The following is a 23,160-nucleotide window of genomic DNA, read 5'->3' on the forward strand; positions in this document are numbered from 1 at the left end:
CAGTGCTGACTCAAAAGCCTGCACACCCAATGGCCTAGCTCTCCTGATAGAGTTGACCGCATGTGTTTTATACAGTAAGATGTCGAAGATAAATACACAACGCAGAGACAGAGGGCAAAAGGATGAGAAGTCAATTGTGTTTTTTCTGTAATAGGGAATTATTGATCAATGTTTCAGAGACATGGGAGAAATATGTCTCCTGAAATAGGATACTTTGGCTAGTTTTATTGCAAGGAATTCTAATTTGTCAACCACAGGCTAGGGATGGGTTATAAAACGACATGCTGTCCCTTTGTTCTTGGGAGATAATCACTGAGAGAGCATCACTGAGGACAGGGGAGAATGACCATCTACCTCCCCATATGATTTGTCCTCTTCGAATAAACCTATTTTCCTCCCCCTTATTTGCTTTGGGGTCTGTGTTTTTAAAGAATAACATAAATTGCTAACAGCAACAGTGCTTTATGCTTGTCTTTGTGCCATTTTCTTCATAGTGGTATCGCTATGGTATTGAGTATCATTATAGCTGGTATTGGTATCGAATCAAAAATTGTTTATGATGTAGTTCATGATTTCCTCATTGGGTAGCCTAAACAAATGCAGATTGTCAACCCCATGCTTCTGCCATCTATAGCCTAGCCACTATGCTACTACATCTGTTAGGCTACAGAAGAATGCGCATTGCTAAAACAGCACACCTGCCTGATATTGAGCCATGTAGGCTATAGCTTTTAGAGAAAGTGCCAGAGCTATAAATTCAACATCTTGCCAACATGGGCTCATTTATGGAGGGGAATGAATATTAGCAGGTATGTGGTGCACGCAGACCTCAACTTTGATATTAAATTGCATTCCAAGTGACATTAAAAAAGGTATTAACCACCGAGTCAATTTCCCAGCGAAAATCAAATGAGCATAATACAAAAATCCCCATCAAAATCAGTCTGTTTAAGCTAGAGATAATCAGCTATTTGCAAGGGCTCCGTCTCAATCTACTGCATCCGCCAACAGAGGCCTTACACATCTGCGGTGGAAGGTGGCCTGAGCTACAGCGGTATTTGTCAGACCATGAGACATCCTGAAAATAGGTCTCCTCAAAACAGTTCGGGCAACACACTAATATGACCACTCTATAGAAAGGTGAGTCTCTCACAAACACATACATGTTTTTCTCTACGATGCCCAAAAGCCTCGCCGAAGGCAGCCCTGTACCGTTTTTTTTTTAAACTAACAAAAAAAACTATTTTAAATGCCTAAAAAACGGGTTAAATGTGTCCCCCAAAAATAGTTTCCTGATCTTTCTTATATCTCTCAGATATAGGACAGACGCTTCAAAACAAAGTTTCTGGAGATTTTTTTGGGGACCATCTGTTTTTCAATGTATGAATCGTTTATTCAAGGCGTTTTCTATGGGCGAATAGCAGTAAGGCCAAATTAAATGTTTCTGCAAATATACATTTATGTATTTTTTGACCTAAAGGGGTACTAAAATTCCAAATCAAATACCTAAATGATCCTTGGTATGGCCATCTTAAAACAATTCCATATGTTAGCTTAGTAGAACTCCGCCCCCTCCCCCCCTCTAGAGGGTTAAAAAGTCTTAAATTCAACTTCATGGAATTTGCAAATAGTCAGACACCCAGTCTAATACCCAGCCTCGTCTCTAGGGTGACATTCGGCCAATGGACAGGTTAAGGTGTTTGGGAAATAACCAAACATCTTGTTTGATGCATCTCTAATATCGTTGTAATGTTATTAGGTATTCCAGAATAGTGATATACCAGAAGTAGCTCGCAGCACTTTGGGGCAGAGAAGCTATGGATGGATATGCTGCAGGAGCAAAGAACTGAGGGGTGTAGTGGTACTCACGCAGACTTGCAGGAACCAGGACATGAAGAGGAGTGCTTGCGATCTTTCTCCAGTTTTGGCTTCTTCCTTGGCAGGGATTTCACATCCTTCTCAGCCTGAAAAAAAATTAATAATAATAGTAATAAAAACTATACTAGCAACAGGTTTGCTTTTCTTACAATTTAAAAAATCTATGGCCAAAGCACTTTTGTTACTTCTCCATGTTCACCCTCTCAAGCAGACGACGAGGTCTATAGTACTACTACTTTCACGATCTAACGCTAGTCAACTATACAGGTTGGCAGACCTCTCAGGGGCAGTGACACACAGCCTAGATAAGAGCCTTTTGAAGGAGGACAGGCTGCCCTGTACACCTCAACAGCAGAGAGACAAAGAAAACAAGGACCAGACATATACTGTATAAATTATTTTCAGGCAATTTTACCATTACAGCTGGGACACCAACAGCTTAGCACATTATGCAAAACAGTATGTTTGATTCAATGTGGGAAGTAAAATGCTTAAAATACACTGAATACATTACTCAACATACAGGAAGCAGGACAGAACAGCAGCCTCTGGTAAGACACCGGATGCATTTATGTAAACAGATGGTGCACGATATCTAAGGAAGTCTCGAGGTTTTGCGGGCCTGAGGTAGAGTATCTCATGATAAGCTGTAGACCGCACTATCGACCTAGAGAGTTTCTGTATTTTTCATAGCTGTCTACACACAGTTGAAGTCGGAAGTCTACATACACTTAGGTGGGAGTCATTAAAACTCGTTTTTCAACCACTCCAAAAATTTCTTGTTAACAAACTATAGTTTGTCCGTTAGGACAGCTACTTTGTGCATGACACAAGTAATTTCCCAACAATTGTTTACATTCAGATTATTTCACTTATAATTCACTGTATCACAATTCCAGTGGGTCAGAAGTTTACATACACTAAGTTGACTGTGCCTTTAACTTCTTTGGGCTACAATCCCGGTAACGGGATCGATATGACAACATCCAGTGAAAGTGCAGGGAGCCAAATTCAAAAAACAGAAATCTCATAATTAAAATTCCTCAGGCATATATGTGTCTTATACAATTTTAAAGGTAATCTTGTTGTTAATCCCACCAAAGTGTCCGATTTCAAATATGCTTTTCAGCAAAAGCACCACAAACGATTATGTTAGGTTACACCAAACCACAATAAGCACAGCCATTTTTGCAACCAAAGATAGGAGTCACAAAAAGCACAAATAGAGATAGAATGAATCACTAACCTTTGATGATCTTCATCAGATGACACTCACAGGACTTCATGTTACACAATACATGTATGTTTCGTTTGATAAAGTTCATATTTATATAAAAAAATCTGAGTTTACATTGGCGCGTTACATTCACTAGTTCCAAAAACACACAGTGATGTTGCATAGCCACATCGTTTCAACAGAAATACTCATCATAAATGTAGATGATAATACAAGTTATACACATGGAATTATAGATATACCTCTCCTTAATGCAACCGCTGTGTCAGATTTTAAAAAAAACTTACCGGAAAAAGCAAACCATGCAATAATCTGAGACGGCGCTCAGAACAAGTCAAATTAGCCGCCATGTTGGAGTCAACAGAAATCAGATATGACATTATAAATGTTTCCTTACCTTTGATGATCTTCATCAGAATGCACTCCCAGGAATCCCAGGTCCACAATAAAAGCTTGATTTGTTCGATAATGTCCATTATTTATGTCCAATTAGCTACTTTGGTTAGCGTGTTTGGTAAACAATTCCAAAGTCACGAAGCGCGTTCCCTAAAAGCTGACGAAATCTCCAAAAGTTCAGTAACAGTCAGTAGAAACATGTCAAACGATGTATTGAATCAATCTTTAGAATGTTGTTAACATAAATCTTGAATAACGTTCCAACTGGAGAATTACATTGACTTCAGATGAGCGATGGAACAGAGCTCCCTCTTATGTGAACGTGCATGGTGAAAGCATGGTCAGGTCATGGCAGACTTGACTAATTCCTCTCTCATTCGGCCCCTATTAGAAGCAGCAGACAAAGTTCTACAGACTGTTGACATCTAGTGGAAGCCGTAGGAAGTGAAAACTCATTCATATCTTGCTGTGATTTCAATGGGATCTAGGTTGAAAATCGACCAGCCTAATAATTTCCACTTCCTGTTTGGATTTTTTCTCAGGTTTTTGCCTTCCATATGAGTTCTGTTATACTCACAGACATAATTCAAACAGTTTTATAAACTTCAGAGTGTTTTCTATCTAATACTAATAATATGCATATGTTAGCAACTATGACTGAGGAGCCGGCCGTTTATTCTGGGCACTTCTGTGCACCTTTCATCCAAGCTACTCAATACTGCCCCTGCAGCCACAAGAAGTTAAACAGCTTGGAAAATTCCAGAAAAGGTTGTCATGGCTTTAGAAGCTTCTGATTGGCTAATTGACATCATTTGAGTCAATTGGAGGTGTACCTATGGATGTATTTCAAGGCCTACCTTCAAACTCAAAGCTCATCACTAAGCTAAGGACTCTGGGACTAAACACATCCCTTTGCAACTGGATCCTGGACTTCCTGACGGGACGCCCCCAGGTGGTAAGGGTAGGTAACAACACATCTGCCACGCTGATCTTCAACACGGGGGCCCCTCAGAGGTGCGTACTTAGTCCCCTCCTGTACTCCATTCATGACTGCACGGCCAAGCACAACTCCAACACCATCATTAAGTTTGCTGATGACACAACAGTGGTAGGCCCGATCACCGACAACGATGAGACAGCCTATAAGGAGGAGGTCAGAACCTGACCGTGTGGTGCAAGGACAATAACCTCTCACTCAATGTGATCAAGACAAAGGACATGATCGTGGACTACAGGAAAAAGAGGACCGAGCACGCCCACATTCTCATCGACGGGGCTGTAGTGGAGCAGGTTGATAGCGTCAAGTTCCTTGGCGTCCACATCACCAACAAACTAACATGGTCCAAACACACCAAGACAGTCACGAAGAGGGTACAACAAAACCTATTACCCCTCAGGAGACTGAAAAGATTTGGCATGGGTCCTCAGATCCTCAAAAGGTTTAACAGCGGCACCATCGAGAGCATCCTGACGGGTTGCATCACCGCCTGGTATAGTAACTGCTCGGCCTCCGACCGCAAGGCACTACAGAGGGTAGTGCGTACAGCTCAGTACATCACCGGGGCCAAGCTTCCTGACATCCAGGAACTCTATACCAGGCGGTGTCAGAGGAAGGCTCTAAAAATTGTCAAAGACTCCAGCCACCCTATTCATAGACTGTTCTCTCTGCTACCGCACGGCAAGCAGTACCGGAGCACCAAGTTCAAGAGGCTCCTAAATAGCTTATACCCCCAAGCCATAAGACTCCTGAATAGCTACTCAAATAGCTACCCAGACTATTTGGGTAGCTATAGACTTGTCACACAATGCAATCGTTAAGTGATGTAACAAGAAGGTGACATTGTGTACGGGACATTGTCTCTGCTGGTAAGATAACTAACGTAGCACCAATGTGTTTTAAATTATGATCGCACTGTTGATATACCTATACATGGCTAAGAGTGGGGCCAAGGTGAGGAGTGGGACATAATATTCCTGTATAGAAGAGCTGCTGAACCCAAGCCAGTTCATAAAAACAAACACAACAATCTGCTAATATCAGCAACAGTATGCATCCTATTTCACAAAACAAACAAAAACTCTCACCGGTCTCTTTTTGCAGACTTTGGTAGTGATGGGGAAAGCAGGGTCGCCGTCTCCAATCTCTGGGGCTGTGTTGGGTCTCTTCCTGCTGGTTGGTTCCTGGCCTCCCTGAGAAGGCCTGGAGCCCTGGGGAGGGACCCTGGACAGCAGATTGAGCTCAATCTTTACCAGCAGGGCATGTGGAGGTCCCTGGGGGGCCCTGGAAGCTTTGGCTGAGGACTCCCGTTTGGCCTGGTGTGCTGCAGCTGCAGATTTGCTCCTGGGCGTTTTCTGGCCCTTCTGAGGGGCCGGGAGGGTCTCTTTCCTGACACTAACGGAGGTTTCCAACACCCGGGCAGGGCTGGGACTGCGAGACCTCTCCCTCTTACAGTCCAGCATCAGAGTCATCTTGGGACCACTGCTTCCAGACTCTGGTAGTTTAGTCTTCCTCTTCACCAAAGAGTTGCGCTTGGCAGACTTCTTACTGTCCGTTATGGCGCTGCCACTCTTGCTGCTGTGCCCGGTTTTCGTTTTGACCTTTGGCCTGTCTGTAAACGAGGGGTCTTTGTCGCGGGGGGCCACCTCCACACTCTCCACCCGCAGCCCAGCCTGGGAGTCCTCAGGACGGGGAGCCTTAACTGGTCTGGAGGGGTGTTTGTTCCCCACAGTTTTTCTCTGGCTGCTGCTGCTGCTGTCCCCAACATGTGAGGCGGCCGGGGACTTGTGGCGGACATGCTGTTTGCAGGCAACGTCCTCACTGCCTGGAGGTTTGGCTTCACTATCGCTGAACTCTGGGTATTGTGGTGGTGTGTGGGATTTGTAGTCCCTGGGAGGAATGGCCTCCTCTGAGTCATGGCTCTGCTGCTGTTTCGGTAGAGGGCTTTGGACAGTGTCACTCTGGCTCTCTGTGATGGGGTTCTGCTGGCTCACTCTGATCCAGTTATTCAGCTGCCAGTTAGTCACCACGGGGCCTTCAGCCTGGACAGAGACAATATATTAACAATGTAAAGAAACGTATAGGACCCGGTATAAACCTCAGGCCTAGTCCTGGACTCCAAAGCCATTTGAATGCAGATTCTGTGTACGGGGAAACTGGCCCATGGTGAATGCATGATCAATCAAAGACTAAGCAAGTTATTTGAGTGTTCCAAGTGTATGACTAAGTAGTGTGCTGTGTGTTTATACCTTGGGTACTGGTGGGCTGCTGCTCCTGAGGGGTTGTGGGGCCTCCTCTGTCCCACTCTCACTGCTCTCACTGTCTGAGTCTGACCCTGAGCTGCTCTCGGAGTCATTGGAGCTGGCTGACTCCACCCCACTGGAATGTGTTGCTACAACCGTACTGAAGGACCAGAGAGACGGAGAGCATAGTTACAACCAGAGAACGCAGAGACAGAAAGGTGTTAGACAGCAGTTCAGTTCATTTATCTGGCCTTTTACAGGAATGTGTTAGAAAACAGAGAAAGGTGTAAAAGCAGTAACTATTAACAAACTGTATAATAATACAGGTAGTAAATGGTTTAGATGGAGAGTAGTTCTCTATCACAATACAACATCCCCCTCCCTGCCACATCCCTATAATCCCTCAGAGGTTAGGCCTCTTTATATACACACACACACAGAGGCCCGAGCAGAACCCCTTCCAAACTAAACACAGCAGCCTCCAGGATCGCTGAGCTCCTTTCTCCAGCTGTAACACTCAACCAGATGTGCTCTCAGAGCCACACACTCACCAAGCAGGGCAGGAGGAACTATTACTATCATGGCTTTTACTAGTGTGCTAACAAATAGGCCAAGCTGTTCTGTACTCCTGATAATATCGGTGGTGTGAATACATTACAAGAGAGAGAGGGTCACACATTACATGAACTAGGGATAGGTCTTGCTACATGTGTCTTTCAAACAAGGATATGAGTTTGAGAGTGAATGACTACGTCTTAGCTTTCCGTTTGTCCAAAATACGTTTTATATTGTTGTTCTACTGTACACTGAAATGGCCTTGTTAACACCAGAACCGCCATTGTCAAAATGGCCACTGACGTTTGATTTTGTACAACAAAAAATAAGATTCCTACCTTAATAGGGCCAAGACAAATGCACTGTAGGACATTGGTACCAAGCCAGGCACTAATGTGTGTCTCTCCTCACTGAATGACGTAAATTGTGCACGTTAATTCACAACAGAATTTAAATTAACTGAATGATGAGGGTGAAGAGGGTGATTTAATTTAGAACAATTGTGTAATGAAGAATTGTGTCCGAGGTGGTGAGGTCTAATTATTGGAATTAATGGCATGTATATCCCCTTGGCGAGATTCCAATCAGACAATACAGGGTACGATATGAAAAGAACATTTTATTGATTGTAACTTTTTATGGATATATTTCCACTAATATTTCTTTATGAAATGAATTCTTTATACTTGTGTTATGCACCATTTATCAAGCATTGGCACTCATGTTTATGGAAAATTATTTGAGCGCCTGCCTTGCGGGTTGATATCATTCCCTTTTCCACTGAACAAAAATATAAATGCAAAATGCAACAAATTAAAAGATTTTACTGAATTTATAAAGGAAATAAGTCCAGTCAGTCAATTTAAATGAATTAATTACGCCCTAAACTATGGATTTCACATGACTGGGAATACAGATATGCATCTGTTGGTCACAAATGCCTTTAAAAAAAAGTAGGGGCGTGGATCAGATAACCAGTCAGTATCTGGGGTGACCACCATTTGCCTCATGCAGCGCGACATCTTCTTCGCATAGAGTTGATCAGGCTGTTGATTGTGGCCCGTGGAATGTTGTCCCAGTCCTATTCAATGGCTGTGCGAAATTCCTGGATATTGGCGGGAACTGGAACACGCTGTCGTACACATTGATCCAGAGCATCCCAAACATGCTCAATGGGTGACATGTCTGGTGAGTATACAGGCCATGGAAGAACGGACATTTTCAGCATCCAGAAATAGTGTACAGATCCTTGTGACATAAGGCCGTGTATTATCTTTCTGAAATATGAGGTGATGGCGGTATCCTGTGCATTCAAATTGCCATTGATAAAATGTAATTGTGTTGCTTGTCCGTAGCTTATGTCTGCCCATACCATAACCCCACCGCCACAATGGGGCACTCTGTTCACAACGTTGACATCAGCAAACCGCTCGGCCACACAACGTCATACACGCTTTCTGCCATCTATCCGGCACAGTTGAAACTGGAATTCATCCGTGACAAGCTCACTTCTCCAGCGTGCCAGTGTCAAGCGAGGTGAGCATTTGCAAACTGAAGTCGGTAACGATGCCAAACTGCAGGCAGGTCAATACCCTGGTGAGGACGACGAGCACGCAGATGAGCTTCCATGAGACGGTTTCTGACAGTTGGAAAACCCACAATTTCAGCAGCTGTCCAGGTGGCTGGTCTCAGACAATCCTGCAGGTGAAGAAGCCGCATGGGGAGGTCCTGGGCTGACGTGGTCTGCAGTTGACAGCAGTTGGACGTACTGCTTACGGCTTAAGGCATAGAAATTAACATTAAATTTGCTGGCAACAGCTCTGGTGGACATTCCTGCAGTATACCAATTGTACGCTCCCTCAAAACTTGAGACATTGGTAGCATTGTGTTGTGACAAAACTGCACATTTTAGAGTGACCTATTATTGTCCTGAGCACAAGGTGCACCTCTAACGCTCATGCTGTTTAATCAGCTTCTTGATATGCAAAACCTGTCTGGTGGATAGATTATATTGGCAAAGGAGAAATGGTCACTAACAGGAATGTAAACAAATTTGTGCACAACATTAGTGAGAAATAAGCCTTTTGTGCATATGGAAAATGTTTGGGATCTTTTATTTCAGCTACGATACATAGGAAGGATTTGAGATAGAAAACTGTGAAACTGTGCTGTGATATGATACAGTCTGCCGGTGACTGTGTAATAGGAGAGAAAGCGGCACAAGACTTGTCTGTGGCACGCATGTGAAGAATACAACCACACACAGACACGTGAGTAGACTTCTGCTGCTGCAGCCTCTCTCTAATCTGATAGCGGGATGATATATCTGAAGAGTCTATGAGGTAATCTAATACGCGGTCTGCACTGATCTGGACTAACTGCATAATGAACGCACACACATACACTAGCTCCACCCCCTGGATGTTCTTTCAGGCCACAAAGGGTCACTGCTACTTTTTCAACACCAACGGGATACAAAGGCCTGGGGCGCACTATGGCCCCTCTTTGGGGACATTAGTACCCATTGGGGACATGACAGAGGGTGAAAGTATACTCACGATGAGCTCTGTTGACAGATGAGTGTGGAGGAAGGGGCTAGTGGAGGTGATCCATAGTGTTCTGGGAAGAGAAAAAAAAACAACATATTTACTAAAACAGATGATAGGACACACCCCCTTACCAATATTCCCTCTAAACTGCGCACACTCGGGACTGCCCTGCAGAAGAAATATCAGGCTGCGCACAAGATTGGAAGTCAATTAAGGGGGAAAACTCTGGAAAGTTAACTCGTTTAACGTTTCCCTTTTCTGTGGGAATTGTGATCGAATCAACAAAATATTATCCACTTCCAATGCAACATACCGAAACAAACAAACAAACTACGCAAGACTTAGTATGCAAAACTAACTATGCAAGATATTTTGCTGTAGGCAGAATGCATCGGGGTAGGATTCTATTGCATTGACATGCATGACTCAGCCATACTCTACACAAAACAGTACAGCATAACCTATCAGAGCTGCAGTAGGCCTATATGCAAATAGGCCATATTTGGATCTGTGCAATTCACTGAGCTGCATGAGCGGTTGTGAGTAGATGTGCTTGTTTTGAGATCAGAGCTGCATTTAGCCATGTGTGCACATTTGTTATTTTTTTTGTAATTAAAATGTAACCTTTATTTAACTAGGGCAAGTCAGTAAGAACAAATTCTTATTTACAATGATGGCCTATCGTTCATATTCTTTGCTAGTTAGCCCAGTTATAAATACACCACATGGATAAAAGTACGTGGACACCTGCTCGTTGAACATCTCATTCCAAAATCATGGGCATTAATATGGAGATGGTCGCCCCTTTGCTGCTATAACAGCTTTCCACTAGATGTTGGAAGATTGCTGCGTGGACTTGCTTCCATTCAACCACAAGAGCATTAGTGAGGTCGGGCGATTAGGCCTGGCTCAGAGCTCTTCCACACCGATTTCAACAAACCATTTCTGTATGGACCTCGCTTTGTGCATGGTGGCATTGTCATGCTGAAACAGGAAAGGGCCTTCCCCAAACTGTTGCCACAAATATGGAAGCACAGAATCATCTGGAATGTCATTGTACGCTATAGCGTTAAAATGTCCCTTCACTGAAACTAAGGGGACTAACCCGAACCATTAAAAACAGCCCCGGAGTATTATTCCTCCTCCATCAAACTTTACAGTTGGCACTATGCATTGGGGCAGGTAGCGTTCTCCTGGCATCCGCCAAACCCAGATTCATCCGTCGGACTGCCAGATGATGAAGCGTGTTCCAGAGTCCAATGACGGCGAACTTTACACCATTCCAGTCGATCCTTGGCATTGCGCAAGTTGACCTTGCACTCATTTTGACGCACTATAGCATTCTACTGTCCCGTTCTGTGAGCTTGTGTGGCCTACCACTTCGGGGGTGAGGCATTGTTGTTCCTAGACGTTTTCACTTCACAATAACAGCACTTACAGTTGACTGGTGCAGAAATTTGAAGAACTGACTTGTTGGAAAAGTGGCATCTATGATCTACCTGTCAGCAACAGCTGTGCCTGAAATAGCCAAATCCACTCATTTGAAGGGGTGTCCACATACTTTTGTCCACATACTTTTGTATGCCATGTAGTGTAATTTGTAGTCAGCAATGGGGGAGCGATTGCTTCTAACAAGAGCACAAAACCTGTACATTTCTAGACATCTTTGAAAAGTGAGTTTGGTAAAGAGCTTTTTTGTTGTTTTAAAGGGGCAGTGATGTATTTTGAGACAGGCTTGAATAGACAATAGGCAGAGGGTAGCAAAATGTGTCTGATACTCTGGGATAATAATGGTATGGGAATAATAATGCATTTTATTTGGTATAGTTGTTTCTTGCATGAAACAATATTTTCAGTCACCTTGTCTGAAGGACAAGTGGATAAACAGGTTAATGTCATGCCCTGCATGTTTTTTTTCAAAAGTCTCATGAAATGTAGGCCTACATTGAACCGCACACATTGGCTGCCACTGTAGACTGAATGATAAAATAGCTATTTCCATGTTAAAATGTTATAGGATGCATTTTACATTATGATCAAATAGCCACAGTAGCCTACTTGACGACTGTCTGAAACTGTAACTTAAAGCGGGTACAGCCTCAGTGTTCACAGTAAACGCACGGTGGAAGTTGCACTGAATTGTCACAACATTCCAAGTTTGCGCTTAGCAGACCTGAAATTTTGCCCACAAAATGAGGGAACATTGGCCCTTACTAAAACACAGATCATAGGATATAGGACACACCCCCTTACTAAAAACCCAGTAGATAGGACACAGTCCCTCAGCAGCCACATCACAGCTGATCCCCAACTAGTGAGGTTAGAAGAGGGAAATAATAGGGCAATAAAACCTTAATAAAGAGAGGCCCAGGGCCTAGAGCTGAGCTCATTTGGGAGGTTTATTATTTATTGACAGACCAGTTCAATGGATGGAAGATGAACAACACGGCTATGACCAATGACTTTCTAACTCTGGGGGACGAGAGGCTCAAGTGTTTGTGACGGAGTCTGGTGGAAATGAAGAGAAAGAGAGATGGAAAAAGAGAAGATCGAGAAATTGACACAGAGAGCCACTGAGGATAAAAGCGGACTCCTATTTGCCATATTTTCAATTTAGGCATACTAGAATGTGTGTGCCTCCAGGCTTGGAGGGAAGCAAAAATCATTCCACTACCTAAAAATAGTAAAGCCCCCTTTACTGGCTCAAATAGCCGACCAATCAGCCTGTGTTTGACAAGATACAACGCTACTTTACAGTAAACAAACAAACTTTCAGCATGCTTATAGGGAAGGACATTCAACAAGCACTTTCACAATTGACTGATGATTGGCTGAGAGAAATTGATGATAAAAGATTGTGGGGGCTGTTTTGTTAGACTTCAGTGCAGCTTTTGACATCATAGATCATAGTCTGCTGCTGGAAAAACTTGTGTTATGGCTTTACACCCCCTGCTATAATGTGGATAAAGAGTTATTTGTCTAACAGAACACAGAGGGTGTTCTTTAATGGAAGCCTCTCCAACATAATCCAGGTAGAATCAGGAATTTCCCAGGGCAGCTGTCTAGGCCCATTACTTTTTTCAATTTTTACTAATGACATGCCACTGGCTTTGAGTAAAGCCAGTGTGTCTATGTATGCAGATGACTCAACACTATACATGTCAGCTACTACAGCGACTGAAATGACTGCAACAATTAACAAAGAGTTGCATTAAGTTGCAGTGTGGGTAGCAGGAATAAGTTATTACTAAATATTTCTAAAACTAAAAGCATTGTATTTGGGACAATTCATTCACTAAACCCTAAACCTCAACTAAATCTTGTAATGAATCATGTGGAAATTGAGCAAGTTGAGGTTACTAAACTGCTTGGCGTAACCCTGGATTGTAAACTGTCATGGTCAAAACATATTGATACAACAGTAGCTAAGATGGGGAGAAGTATGTTTATAATAAAGTGCTGCTCTACCTTCTTAACAGCACTATCAACAAGGCATGTCCTACAGGCCCTAGTTTTGTCACACCTGGACTACTGTTCAGTCCTGTGGTTAGGTACCACAACAAATTACTTAGGAAACTTACAATTGGCTCAGAACAGAGCAGCACGGCTGGCCCTTAGATGTAAACAGAGAGCTAATATTAATAACATGCATGTCAATCTCTCCTGGCTCAAAGTGGAGGAGAAATTGACTTTATCCCTACTTGTATTTATGAGAGATAATGACATGTTGAATGCACCGACATTCGGACACTCATGCATACCCCACAAGAGGTCTCTTCACAGACCCCAAGTCCAGAACAGACTATGGGAGGCGAACATGGAACTAACTGATGCAAGCAGTAAAATTTGATTTAAAAAAACAGATAAAAATACACCTTATGGAACAGTGGGGACTGTGAAACAACACAAACAAAAAGGCACAGACACATACATACACACACGATAACCTACGCACTATACACACACGTACGCATGGATTTTGTACTGTTGATATGAGTGAGTGAGTGAGTGAGTGAGTGAGTGAGTGAGTGAGTGACACACACAGAAACAAATGTAGAGAGAAAAAGCAATATAGAGAGAGATACTAAAAGAGTGAGAGCAAGCCCAGCTGGCATTTATAGCACAATCATGAAAACAGGGCTGCAGACAGAGAGCGACCCCCATCAACTGTCAAATTAGCTAATAAAGCCTTATTTGAGAGGCCAGGGGGCAGTTTGTTCTCAGAGAAACACTGCTAAGCTAGTGTTTTCAACTTGATGCATGTAACATGATATACCAAGTGAGTGTAGACTCCCATTCCCCCACATTAACTTACTTTGTCCTGGAAAGGCAGGTGGGACATGCTGTGCTTCCTGTGAGGGGACAAAGTAGAGGCAAACAGCCTTAGTGAACACACACACACAGATACGCTTTTCCACACAAGATTTACAGTATGTTGTCTGTAAAAAATAAAATAAAAATGGGCAATGTTTATATGACCTAAACTGTAGGCATAGCTGACCTAAACTGTAGATAAAGAAAAAAATAGTTACTTAGACATTTAAATGCTTCTTTAAGAACTTGGAATGTCCCCAAACCATTACTATCCATGATATTGCCATGGGTAAATTTACCACATTTGGACCATTGGTTGATGTAAAAGGCCATCCTCCAGATGGCAAGACATTATTGGAGTCTGGGCATGCCAGTTGCATCATTTTTCAATTATGCACCAAATAGAAATCGTGTGAGAAATAACAGGACCCAAGTATGGTTTAAATTGTTTAAGAGCTCGATCAATGAACACTACTTCCACCATAACTCTCTTTAATCTCAGCCAGCGAGTGGAAGAGTTATATCTAAACCAACTTATAAAATTGGTCGAAATGCTAGAGCTTGGAAATACAATTTAAAGTTGGGAACGGATAGCCCTCCAGCTCCTATAGGCTAAGTAAGAAACGTATGCATATTAACCAATAATTTATTAGCTAAATATAAGATCCTTAAAATATATACCTGTCAAAGTCAACATGAAAAGGCTGTGTGCAAATTGCCAAACCTAAATGCCAAAGCATTTCTGTGACAATAGACAACAGCTCAAGGACAGAACTACATAAATGTATCTCTGTAAAGCTTTCTGACTGCCAAGGAGGAGTTTGACGTCAGAAAACAATAGAATGTTCACGATTTAATGCATGCCAAAGCCGGTAAAATGAAAGGCAATGTTTTACACACGTGGTCCCGTGTGGCTCAGTTGGTAGAGCATGGCACTTGCAACGCCAGGGTTGTGGGTTCAACTCCCACGGGGGGACCAGGGTTCAATTCCCACGGGGGGACCAGGATGAATATGTATGAACTTTGCAATTTGTAAGTCGCTCTGGATAAGAGCGTCTGCTAAATGACTTAAAATGTAAAATGTAAATTATACTGAGGCGTTGGCGGGACGTTTAAACATAATACCGGATGGCGGAAATAAAAATACAGGCTTTGTTCCCGGCAATACCTTTCAGATGTAAAGAAAAGTTGGTGGGTTTGTGTCTTGGTATGAACGGGATAACAACGAACACAAACACAGTGAACGCACATACAGTGAACGCAGACACAAAGAGGTGTTTTATGCATTCCCTTGTAATCTATGACAACACCGATGATTAATGGACATAATGCATGTGGTGTAGGTGTTGTGCAACACTGTCTTTGACTAAGTGGAACATGCGTAAGACAAGGGGAAATTGATTTGGGGATTCTAAATTGCTAGTACATACAGTGAAGCACATTGAGTTTAGGTTAGGCAAATACCTAAAGCTCATAAAACGGAGTATAGAGAAATAAAAGGAGTTGAGTTGTAAAACTTTTAGCAGCTCAGTGAGCTGAGAGGGACCTCACCTTGACTGGGAAGGAGAACTTGGAGGGCTCAGCTGTGCTGGGTGTGTGGATGGCAGTCAGGAGAGGAGGCCAGGAGTGGGTCATTTCCTGAAGGAGAGCGAGGCAGAGAGAGCGCAAGTGAAAGAAAGTTGCGAAAATAAGTTTTAGCTAGGCCATTAGAGCCCCATAGTAAAGACAGATGGCCAGGTCTCTCGTGCAAAAATAGATTTTTAAATCTCAATGAGACTCACCGTTGTGTACTAGAGTTAACCATGCCCTCCTACCAAGTCATTGTCTAAGACGCAGAGAGGAGGAGTAACTACACAGCAGAACCTTTATGACTGATTCATATAGCACATTAAGCACTCTTCTGTCCTGAATGCAGAATGCATACTATAGTATCTAGCTCTGTAAACATGGGTTGGCTTTAACACAGGAATGTGAAAAGCAGCCGTGTGCTCGGGAACTGATCCCTCTTTAGCAACCCAACATTCATCATGATAATAAACACTAACAAACAAACTGACCAACCACCACCTCAACTCCGTAGGATTGATTACAGCTGTAAGTAAAGATTTAGGAACAACTTACCCTCAGAATGTCCTCCACACAGTGAGCTTCATTTGACAGAGTCTGGAAGGCAGAGAGAGGAGCACAACACAGTTTGAGTGACACAGAAATCAGCCAAGAGGTGAAGCTTGAACACAACATAGGCATGGTGGTCTATACTATGAAACCACTATGCCCATGTGACTTTCACTTACACGTGCCCACACACACACACACACACACACACACACACACACAGAGCCGCCCTCCAACAGAAGCAGAAAGGCAGGCACAGAGTGAACCCTTGTGTGACCTCACACCTGATACAATCCAGTAAGCTTGAGAAGAGCCTTCTCAGAGGTTAAACTGAGGCTTGGAGAGGGTGTGTGTGTGTGTGTGTGTGTGTGTGTGTGTGTGTGTATAAGTTTGTGTGTCTGTGTGGTCACAGAATTTCAGTTCAAGTTTGACCAATCACAGAATCTGCCTTTTTGGGTGTAGGCTTACTTTTCATATTTTACCAGCCTAAATGTCAATTTCATTCTGTTAATTTCTCAAAGACAAAAATCATGTGAAAAAACATTAAAACAATTACAGGAACGTTTTGAATGCACAAAAGTGTCAACTTTATGGCCCATATATTTATAGGAATGTAAACAAGGCAGCCATCCAGAAAATAAATTATTTTATAACATTCTGACAACTGACAACATTCTGACAACACAAACTCTGTTGTGATGTCACTTCAGCCGATAGTCAGTTGTGCCAGGCAGTTAAGTGAAACATTTGAATTTCAACTGACGTATTTCAGTAGCCTTAAAGAGTACAAAATAAGGTCGTGCCTTCACGTGACACTTACAGTGGTAGCTGTAAGTGAAGTTGTGCGATTATGCTGCAGGACTTAGAGGTAATTTGTGGTTTAGTACAGTACCCTGTTTCACTACTTTATTGCTCCAGACCAGTGCAAAGGGGAGGTAGAGCACGGATTATGCTTTTGGGTCCCAAGTCGCTACTGTGTCTCTGACAATGAATGGGCGACATAAACCAAATAGAAACTGATAATTATGCACAACATCAGTATTACTTACTAAAACTTTTGTTACACTAAAGTTTTTATACTAAGAGAAAATTAGACTACAATTAGGGTGTGGAAATGTTAGGATTATTTTGCTCTTACTGTAGCCTACTCCCGACCGGTCACATTGTACAGTGCCTGAGAGGCGCAGCGGTCTAAGACACTGCATCGCAGTGCAACCTGTGTTGCTACAGATGCTGGTTCAATACCCGTGCCGGCCTCAACTGGGAGAGCCATGAGAACTAAAAGCCTACAGTTTCTCTCCCTCTAAAAACAGAAATAGTTCTAAATATCAAAATGGCTTTATTTACAAATTAGTAACAATGTCTCTCCCCATGATCAAGAACAGCCTTTTTCCTCGATCAATTTATATTATTTGATAACAAAATCATCTCCAAAACATTTGTTTTAGCACGATTATTATCATCAATTTAGAGTTATATAAAAGCCCTTTGTCTATTCTCACAGATATATTAACCCTGTTATTAGCAGGACAATCTATATTGGTCATGGCTCCCGAGAGGCACACAATGGGATTGCCTTGCAGTTCTCCAGAAGATGGACCTAGTCCATGGGGAAGGGAGGAGGTGAACCCCCACCCGACCCCACTGGGTAGCACAGAGCAACACTAAGGGGCATTGCACTAATAATGGCGCTGAAAAGTTCCCGCTGTTCTTATTGCCAGTCTACACGTCCAATTTGTGAATTTGGAGGACAGATATTAAATATTAAATCATTAGACCTCTCACTAAAGGCGTCAGTAAAAAGTTATACTTAAATCCGAACTCGATTTAACGAAAAATGACATGAAAAGCGCACATTTGTAAATCCCAAACTCTAAAAGTATTTGGAACGGTAGATAAATTATTTGTGACATTGTGGTTACAATAAAGAATGTAAACAAGATGCTGTGTTTTTATTTACAGTAGTGATGAAGAAATACAAAGTGCTTCCAGTTGTCCATCAACATCTTTAAGCTTTGTTAATAAAATAATGATAAAAAAATACATTCAAAATGAAAGAAACTATGTGGTCCCAGAAACACATCTCTGACATAGGGTCCGGCATATCTCCGGAAGATTTCTTCCTCAAAGAAATCTAGAGCCGTGAAACCTGAAAAAGGAGGCAAAAGTGATTTATTGTGGAAACAATATAGCAGTCCCTGAGGTGTAGGCATATTTTATGTACCTTTTGCTTTGTAAATAGCCTAACTTATAAAAATCAAAAAATAAATTATACATATATATTTTTAACATGTCTTACCGAGCGTTTCCACAAGTTTCTTGAAATGTCTTCTGACTGTGATTAGAGCGATGGCGATGTGCCGTGAAGCCAGCGGATTACATATGGCCTTCGCCGATCGCTCATCATCTTCACTCATCAGTGAGTCGATGGCTTGAATAGTTTCACTGGAAATACGGGCTACAGCTGATGCATTGGTCCAGAGCCAGGCAGTATTGGCATGTTTACTACAGTATGTACTGTAGGCTCTTTACTTGTCAGACTGCACAGTAGCCTAATAAATAAATGCCGGCAGCTTCTAGCTTCAAAATGCTTTACTATCCAAATGTTTAAAGTGTGTATGGGTGACCTCATGCAACCGCAAAATGTTGGATAAAGCTGTACAGTACTTCTTCATCAGCATCTTTATGCTTTCCTTAATAAAAAAAATATAAAAATACTCTTTCAAAATGCAGATGTTTATTTAGCTATGGATCCATAACGAATTACTATGGGAATAATATCACTGAATTACAGAAATATTGTAACAAAGTTGTCTAATAAAGGTTGCTTACTGGAAAATACTCTTTCAAAACACACACGGTCACGTTGTACAGCGCCATTATGGCTATTAGCAAGGCTATTAGCAGAACAATAGACTTGCCTAGGAGGGTAGGGGGAGAATTCTTTCCTCAAATGTATTTCTTAGTTAGGGTGGCTGTATCACAACCGGCCATGATTGGTTGCAATTTCAGTTTAATCCACCAGAAAAGACAGAACAAATAATACAACAAATATTGTGGTGAAACACAAATATACTAATTGATAAAAAAATTATGAATTGGAACCTTTACCATGTGGAAGGGAAAAAAGTATTATTAAACCTGTTTTTCACAAGCGTGGCAGGCTGTGAATTCTGCAAACAACGTTTCTAGGATGGGTTATAGCAGGACAATAAATATTGGTCATGGCTCCCGAGTGGCGCAGTGGTCTAAGGCACTGCACCTCAGTGCAACAAGTCCCTGGTTTGAATCAAGGCTGTATCACATCTGACCGTGATTGGGAGTCCCATAGGGCAGTGCAAAATTGGCCCAGTGTCATCCGGGTTAGGGAAGGTTTTGGCTGGCCGGGATGTCCTTCTGTTCCTCTAAAAACAGAAATAAATATTTTGTCCTTTATTCAGATTACAAAATGCTCATTTTGAGGTTTTTTGGAAAACAAAATCATCTCCAAAATATTGTTATATATAACCTACCCGCTGTGGATGACTATTTAAGCATCGTTCTGAGACAAGCATGGAGAAACAAAAAATGTTCAATTAAATTCCATGATATTCTTAAGATATGTGTTGACTGAACATAAGCAAGTGATGTCTGCTAAATAATCAAAGTTGATACACAGTCATATAGCCTCGGCACCTACATAAAGCTACGTGTGGGCGACCTCATGAAACCGCAAAATGTTGGATGAAACATATACTGTACAGTACAATTTCTTCATCAGCAACTTTATGCTTTTGTTAACAAAATTACACAAATACTCATTCAAAATGCAGATGTTTATTTCCTTATGGATCCATAAATTACTGTGGGAATAAATATCACTGAATGACAGAAATAACGGAACAAAGTAGGCTAATTAAGGTAAACAAATTGTTGCCAACTGGAAAATACTATTATTTTGGTCTTTTTTGATTACAAATCGAAGACATTCATTTTTTTGAAAACAAAATAAATATCATCAAGTTGATGGCACAGTCATATAGCCCCAGCACCTAAATAAAGCTGAGTGACTCACTCATGACTTTGGATTAAAATAAATAAGTACAAACATTCTTTCTGATAGTCTTTAATAAAGAAATGTTTTGGTTATCCTGACCTGGACACCATGTACAGTATTACTATAGCCCATCATGAGCTGTTAACAGGACAATATACCTTTACCAACACCTCTCTAACACCTCTCTACCAACACCTCTTTGATACTTTGTGGATGGGGCCTCCCGAGTGGCACAGCGGTCTAAGACACTGCAAAACGCGTTGCAGGTACAGGTTCGATACTGTGCTGGCCACCACCGGGAAACCCATACGTAATTATTAGCGATCACATCATTGAAGAAAAATATTTCCCGATATACTGTAGGCGACATGAGTCTCACTAGTGTTGAGTAATGTGCTGTTAAAAGTGGTGGTCTTATTCATTTGAAGAGCATATTGAAGTTAGAAGCAATAGCTTACCTGCTGTGTTCAACTATTATAGCACAGTTTCACACTGCTCTGAGACAAGCATGGGAACTGGTCTTGATAAATCAATGAGATTTTTATTTTCACTAAATCTCCATTTGGGTATTGGTTAGACCACAATTATACAACTAGGGTGTGGAAATGTTATGCTCTTAGTACTGTAACCTACTCCCCACCATCTCGTTTTACAGCGCCATATTTTCTGTTCTATCCTAATGGAAACCCTGAGGGTTTTAAATTTTTTGGGGGAATAGAAACACCATGATATTAAATCAAATTAATTAAGTAAAATTTCTTACAAATCAGTCCCATATACTATGTTCTTACGAAAAAAAGGGTTTAAATTCTCTAGTACAGCAATTATTGAAGGCTATCAAATGCTTCTTAAAACTTCTTGCCACTAGGGGGGTGCCATTTCAACATTGCACAAATTGGTCTCCAAATTAAACTGCCTCCTACTCAATTCTTGCTCGTACAATATGCATATTATTATTAATATTGGATAGAAAACACTCTAGTTTCTAAAACCGTTGGAATTATGTCTGTAAGTGAAACAGAACTCGACTTAGAGCACTTTCCTATGTCTGTGTGAGAATGGCAAATTTTATCATCTGCTCTGAGACCTGTCTTTAACTTTGCCTGTCTTCTATTGGTTGAGATGCACTGCATACGCCTTCCCCTGGCTGTTAGCGAATAGGGAGAGTTGAAATGCGGTTTCTACACGGTTCAGAAAGTCTATAAATTGGTTGGAACCGAGGTGTCCGGCCTTTTGGGACTTCGCGCTGACGCAGAAAGGCTCTTGGCATGTCTTTTTAGAACCTCTGGTTTTAGCTCCTAGATGTATCTGGCTCTGTTTTTATTCGCTATAGGCTTTAAAGACATCATAATCGTGTTATTTTGAACCGAATTATACCAGTTTATGTCAGTATATTGCAATTTTCAGGTATTTATTTCCATGGCGCTGTAGAAACTTGGGTGTCTCTCTCTCGAATGCCATTCTGTACTGCTAATTGCAAAGTCAAAGGAAACATTCTCCAACCCAGCAACGATTCTTTTGGCCAACGGACACCTTTCCCAAGATTCTGATGGGAGTTCAGCTAATAGTAAGTACTATTTATGCTGATAAAACGTTGTTCTGTGGAAAAAGTAAAATGTATTAAACGCCATTATTTTCCATGTAGCGTTGCGCTATCGCACCCTGTATTGTACCCAGTATTGCGCAGTAAGGTTAATTTTAAAAATGTAATTCAGCGATTGCATTAAGAACTAATTTGTCTTTCAATTGCTGTCCAAACCTGTATTTTTTTTGTCAAGTTTATGAATAGTTTTCGATAAGATTAGGTGCCTTTCCAAAATGGCGCCGGACAGATTGCTTGATTTTTTGCACACTAAACACATTGTGTAACCACGAATTGTGCGGCTAAATATGCAAATTTTCGAACAAACTATATGCATTGTGTAATATGATGTTACAGGACTGTCATCTGAAGAATTCTGAGAAGGTTAGTGAAAAAATTAATAGCGTTTGGTGGTTTATAACGTTATTGCTATTTTTAGCTTGAATCAATGCTACTGTGTGACTGACTATTGTAGTAAGCTAAGATAACGCTATATTGTGTTTTCGCTGTAAAACACTTAGAAAATCTGAAATATTGTCTTGATTCACAAGATCTGTGTCTTTCAATTGCTGTACGCTGTGTATTTTTAAGAAATGTTTTATGATGAGTAATTAGCTAATACACGATGGTCTCTGGAGTTATTCTAGTCATTTTAGTGATAGTTGTGATGGGGGCTGCAATTGTAAACTATGATTTATACCTGAAATATGCAAAATTTTCTAACAAAACCTATGCTATACAATAAATATGTTATCAGACTGTCATCTGATGAGGTTTGTTTCTTGGTTAGTGGCTATTTATATCTTTATTTGGTCGAATTTGTGATAGCTACTGATGCAGTAAGAAAATGGTGGAGTAAGAAAATTGTCTTTTGCTAACGTGGTTAGCTAATAGATTTACATATTGTGTCTTCCCTGTAAAACATTTTAAAAATCAGAGATGATGGCTTGAATCACAAGATCTGTATCTTTCATTTGGTGTCTTGGACTTGTGATTTCATGAACATTTTATTTTATGATATCCCTGTAACTTTAGGCTAGGCTATGCTAGTCAGCTTTTGTGATGGGGGGGATCCCGGATCCGGGTTTGTGAGGCGTTATAGGTTAAAGATGCCCTCTGGTGGTCAAACTAGCACTAACTAACATTAGTGGTTGACAAATAACATGCCTTAGAATTCTGCGGCACCATGCAAGCTATGCTGCAGTACGCTGCAACTTTTAAAGGACGAACCACTGTACATGGGATTTCTGCTATCAGA

General features: G+C 41.5%; 1 protein-coding gene across 2 annotated transcripts in view; it reads right to left on the reverse strand.

Moving 5' to 3' along the window:
- The window catches only part of LOC129819098 (AF4/FMR2 family member 1-like), a 77,617-nt gene that overhangs the window by 30,099 nt on the left and 24,358 nt on the right, over positions 1 to 23,160 (reverse strand). For both annotated transcript variants that reach the window (XM_055875664.1, XM_055875663.1), the window contains exons 4-10: positions 16,291 to 16,332; positions 15,721 to 15,807; positions 14,171 to 14,207; positions 9,865 to 9,925; positions 6,758 to 6,911; positions 5,597 to 6,550; positions 1,870 to 1,964 (exon numbers count right to left, since the gene is read on the reverse strand). In XM_055875664.1, coding sequence (XP_055731639.1) covers positions 1,870 to 1,964; positions 5,597 to 6,550; positions 6,758 to 6,911; positions 9,865 to 9,925; positions 14,171 to 14,207; positions 15,721 to 15,807; positions 16,291 to 16,332 — 1,430 coding nt within the window. The remainder of the gene's footprint in view (positions 1 to 1,869; positions 1,965 to 5,596; positions 6,551 to 6,757; positions 6,912 to 9,864; positions 9,926 to 14,170; positions 14,208 to 15,720; positions 15,808 to 16,290; positions 16,333 to 23,160) is intronic.

The sequence above is a fragment of the Salvelinus fontinalis genome, chromosome 21, assembly GCF_029448725.1.
Source record: "Salvelinus fontinalis isolate EN_2023a chromosome 21, ASM2944872v1, whole genome shotgun sequence".
In the NCBI taxonomy this organism is placed as follows: Eukaryota; Metazoa; Chordata; class Actinopteri; order Salmoniformes; family Salmonidae; genus Salvelinus; species Salvelinus fontinalis.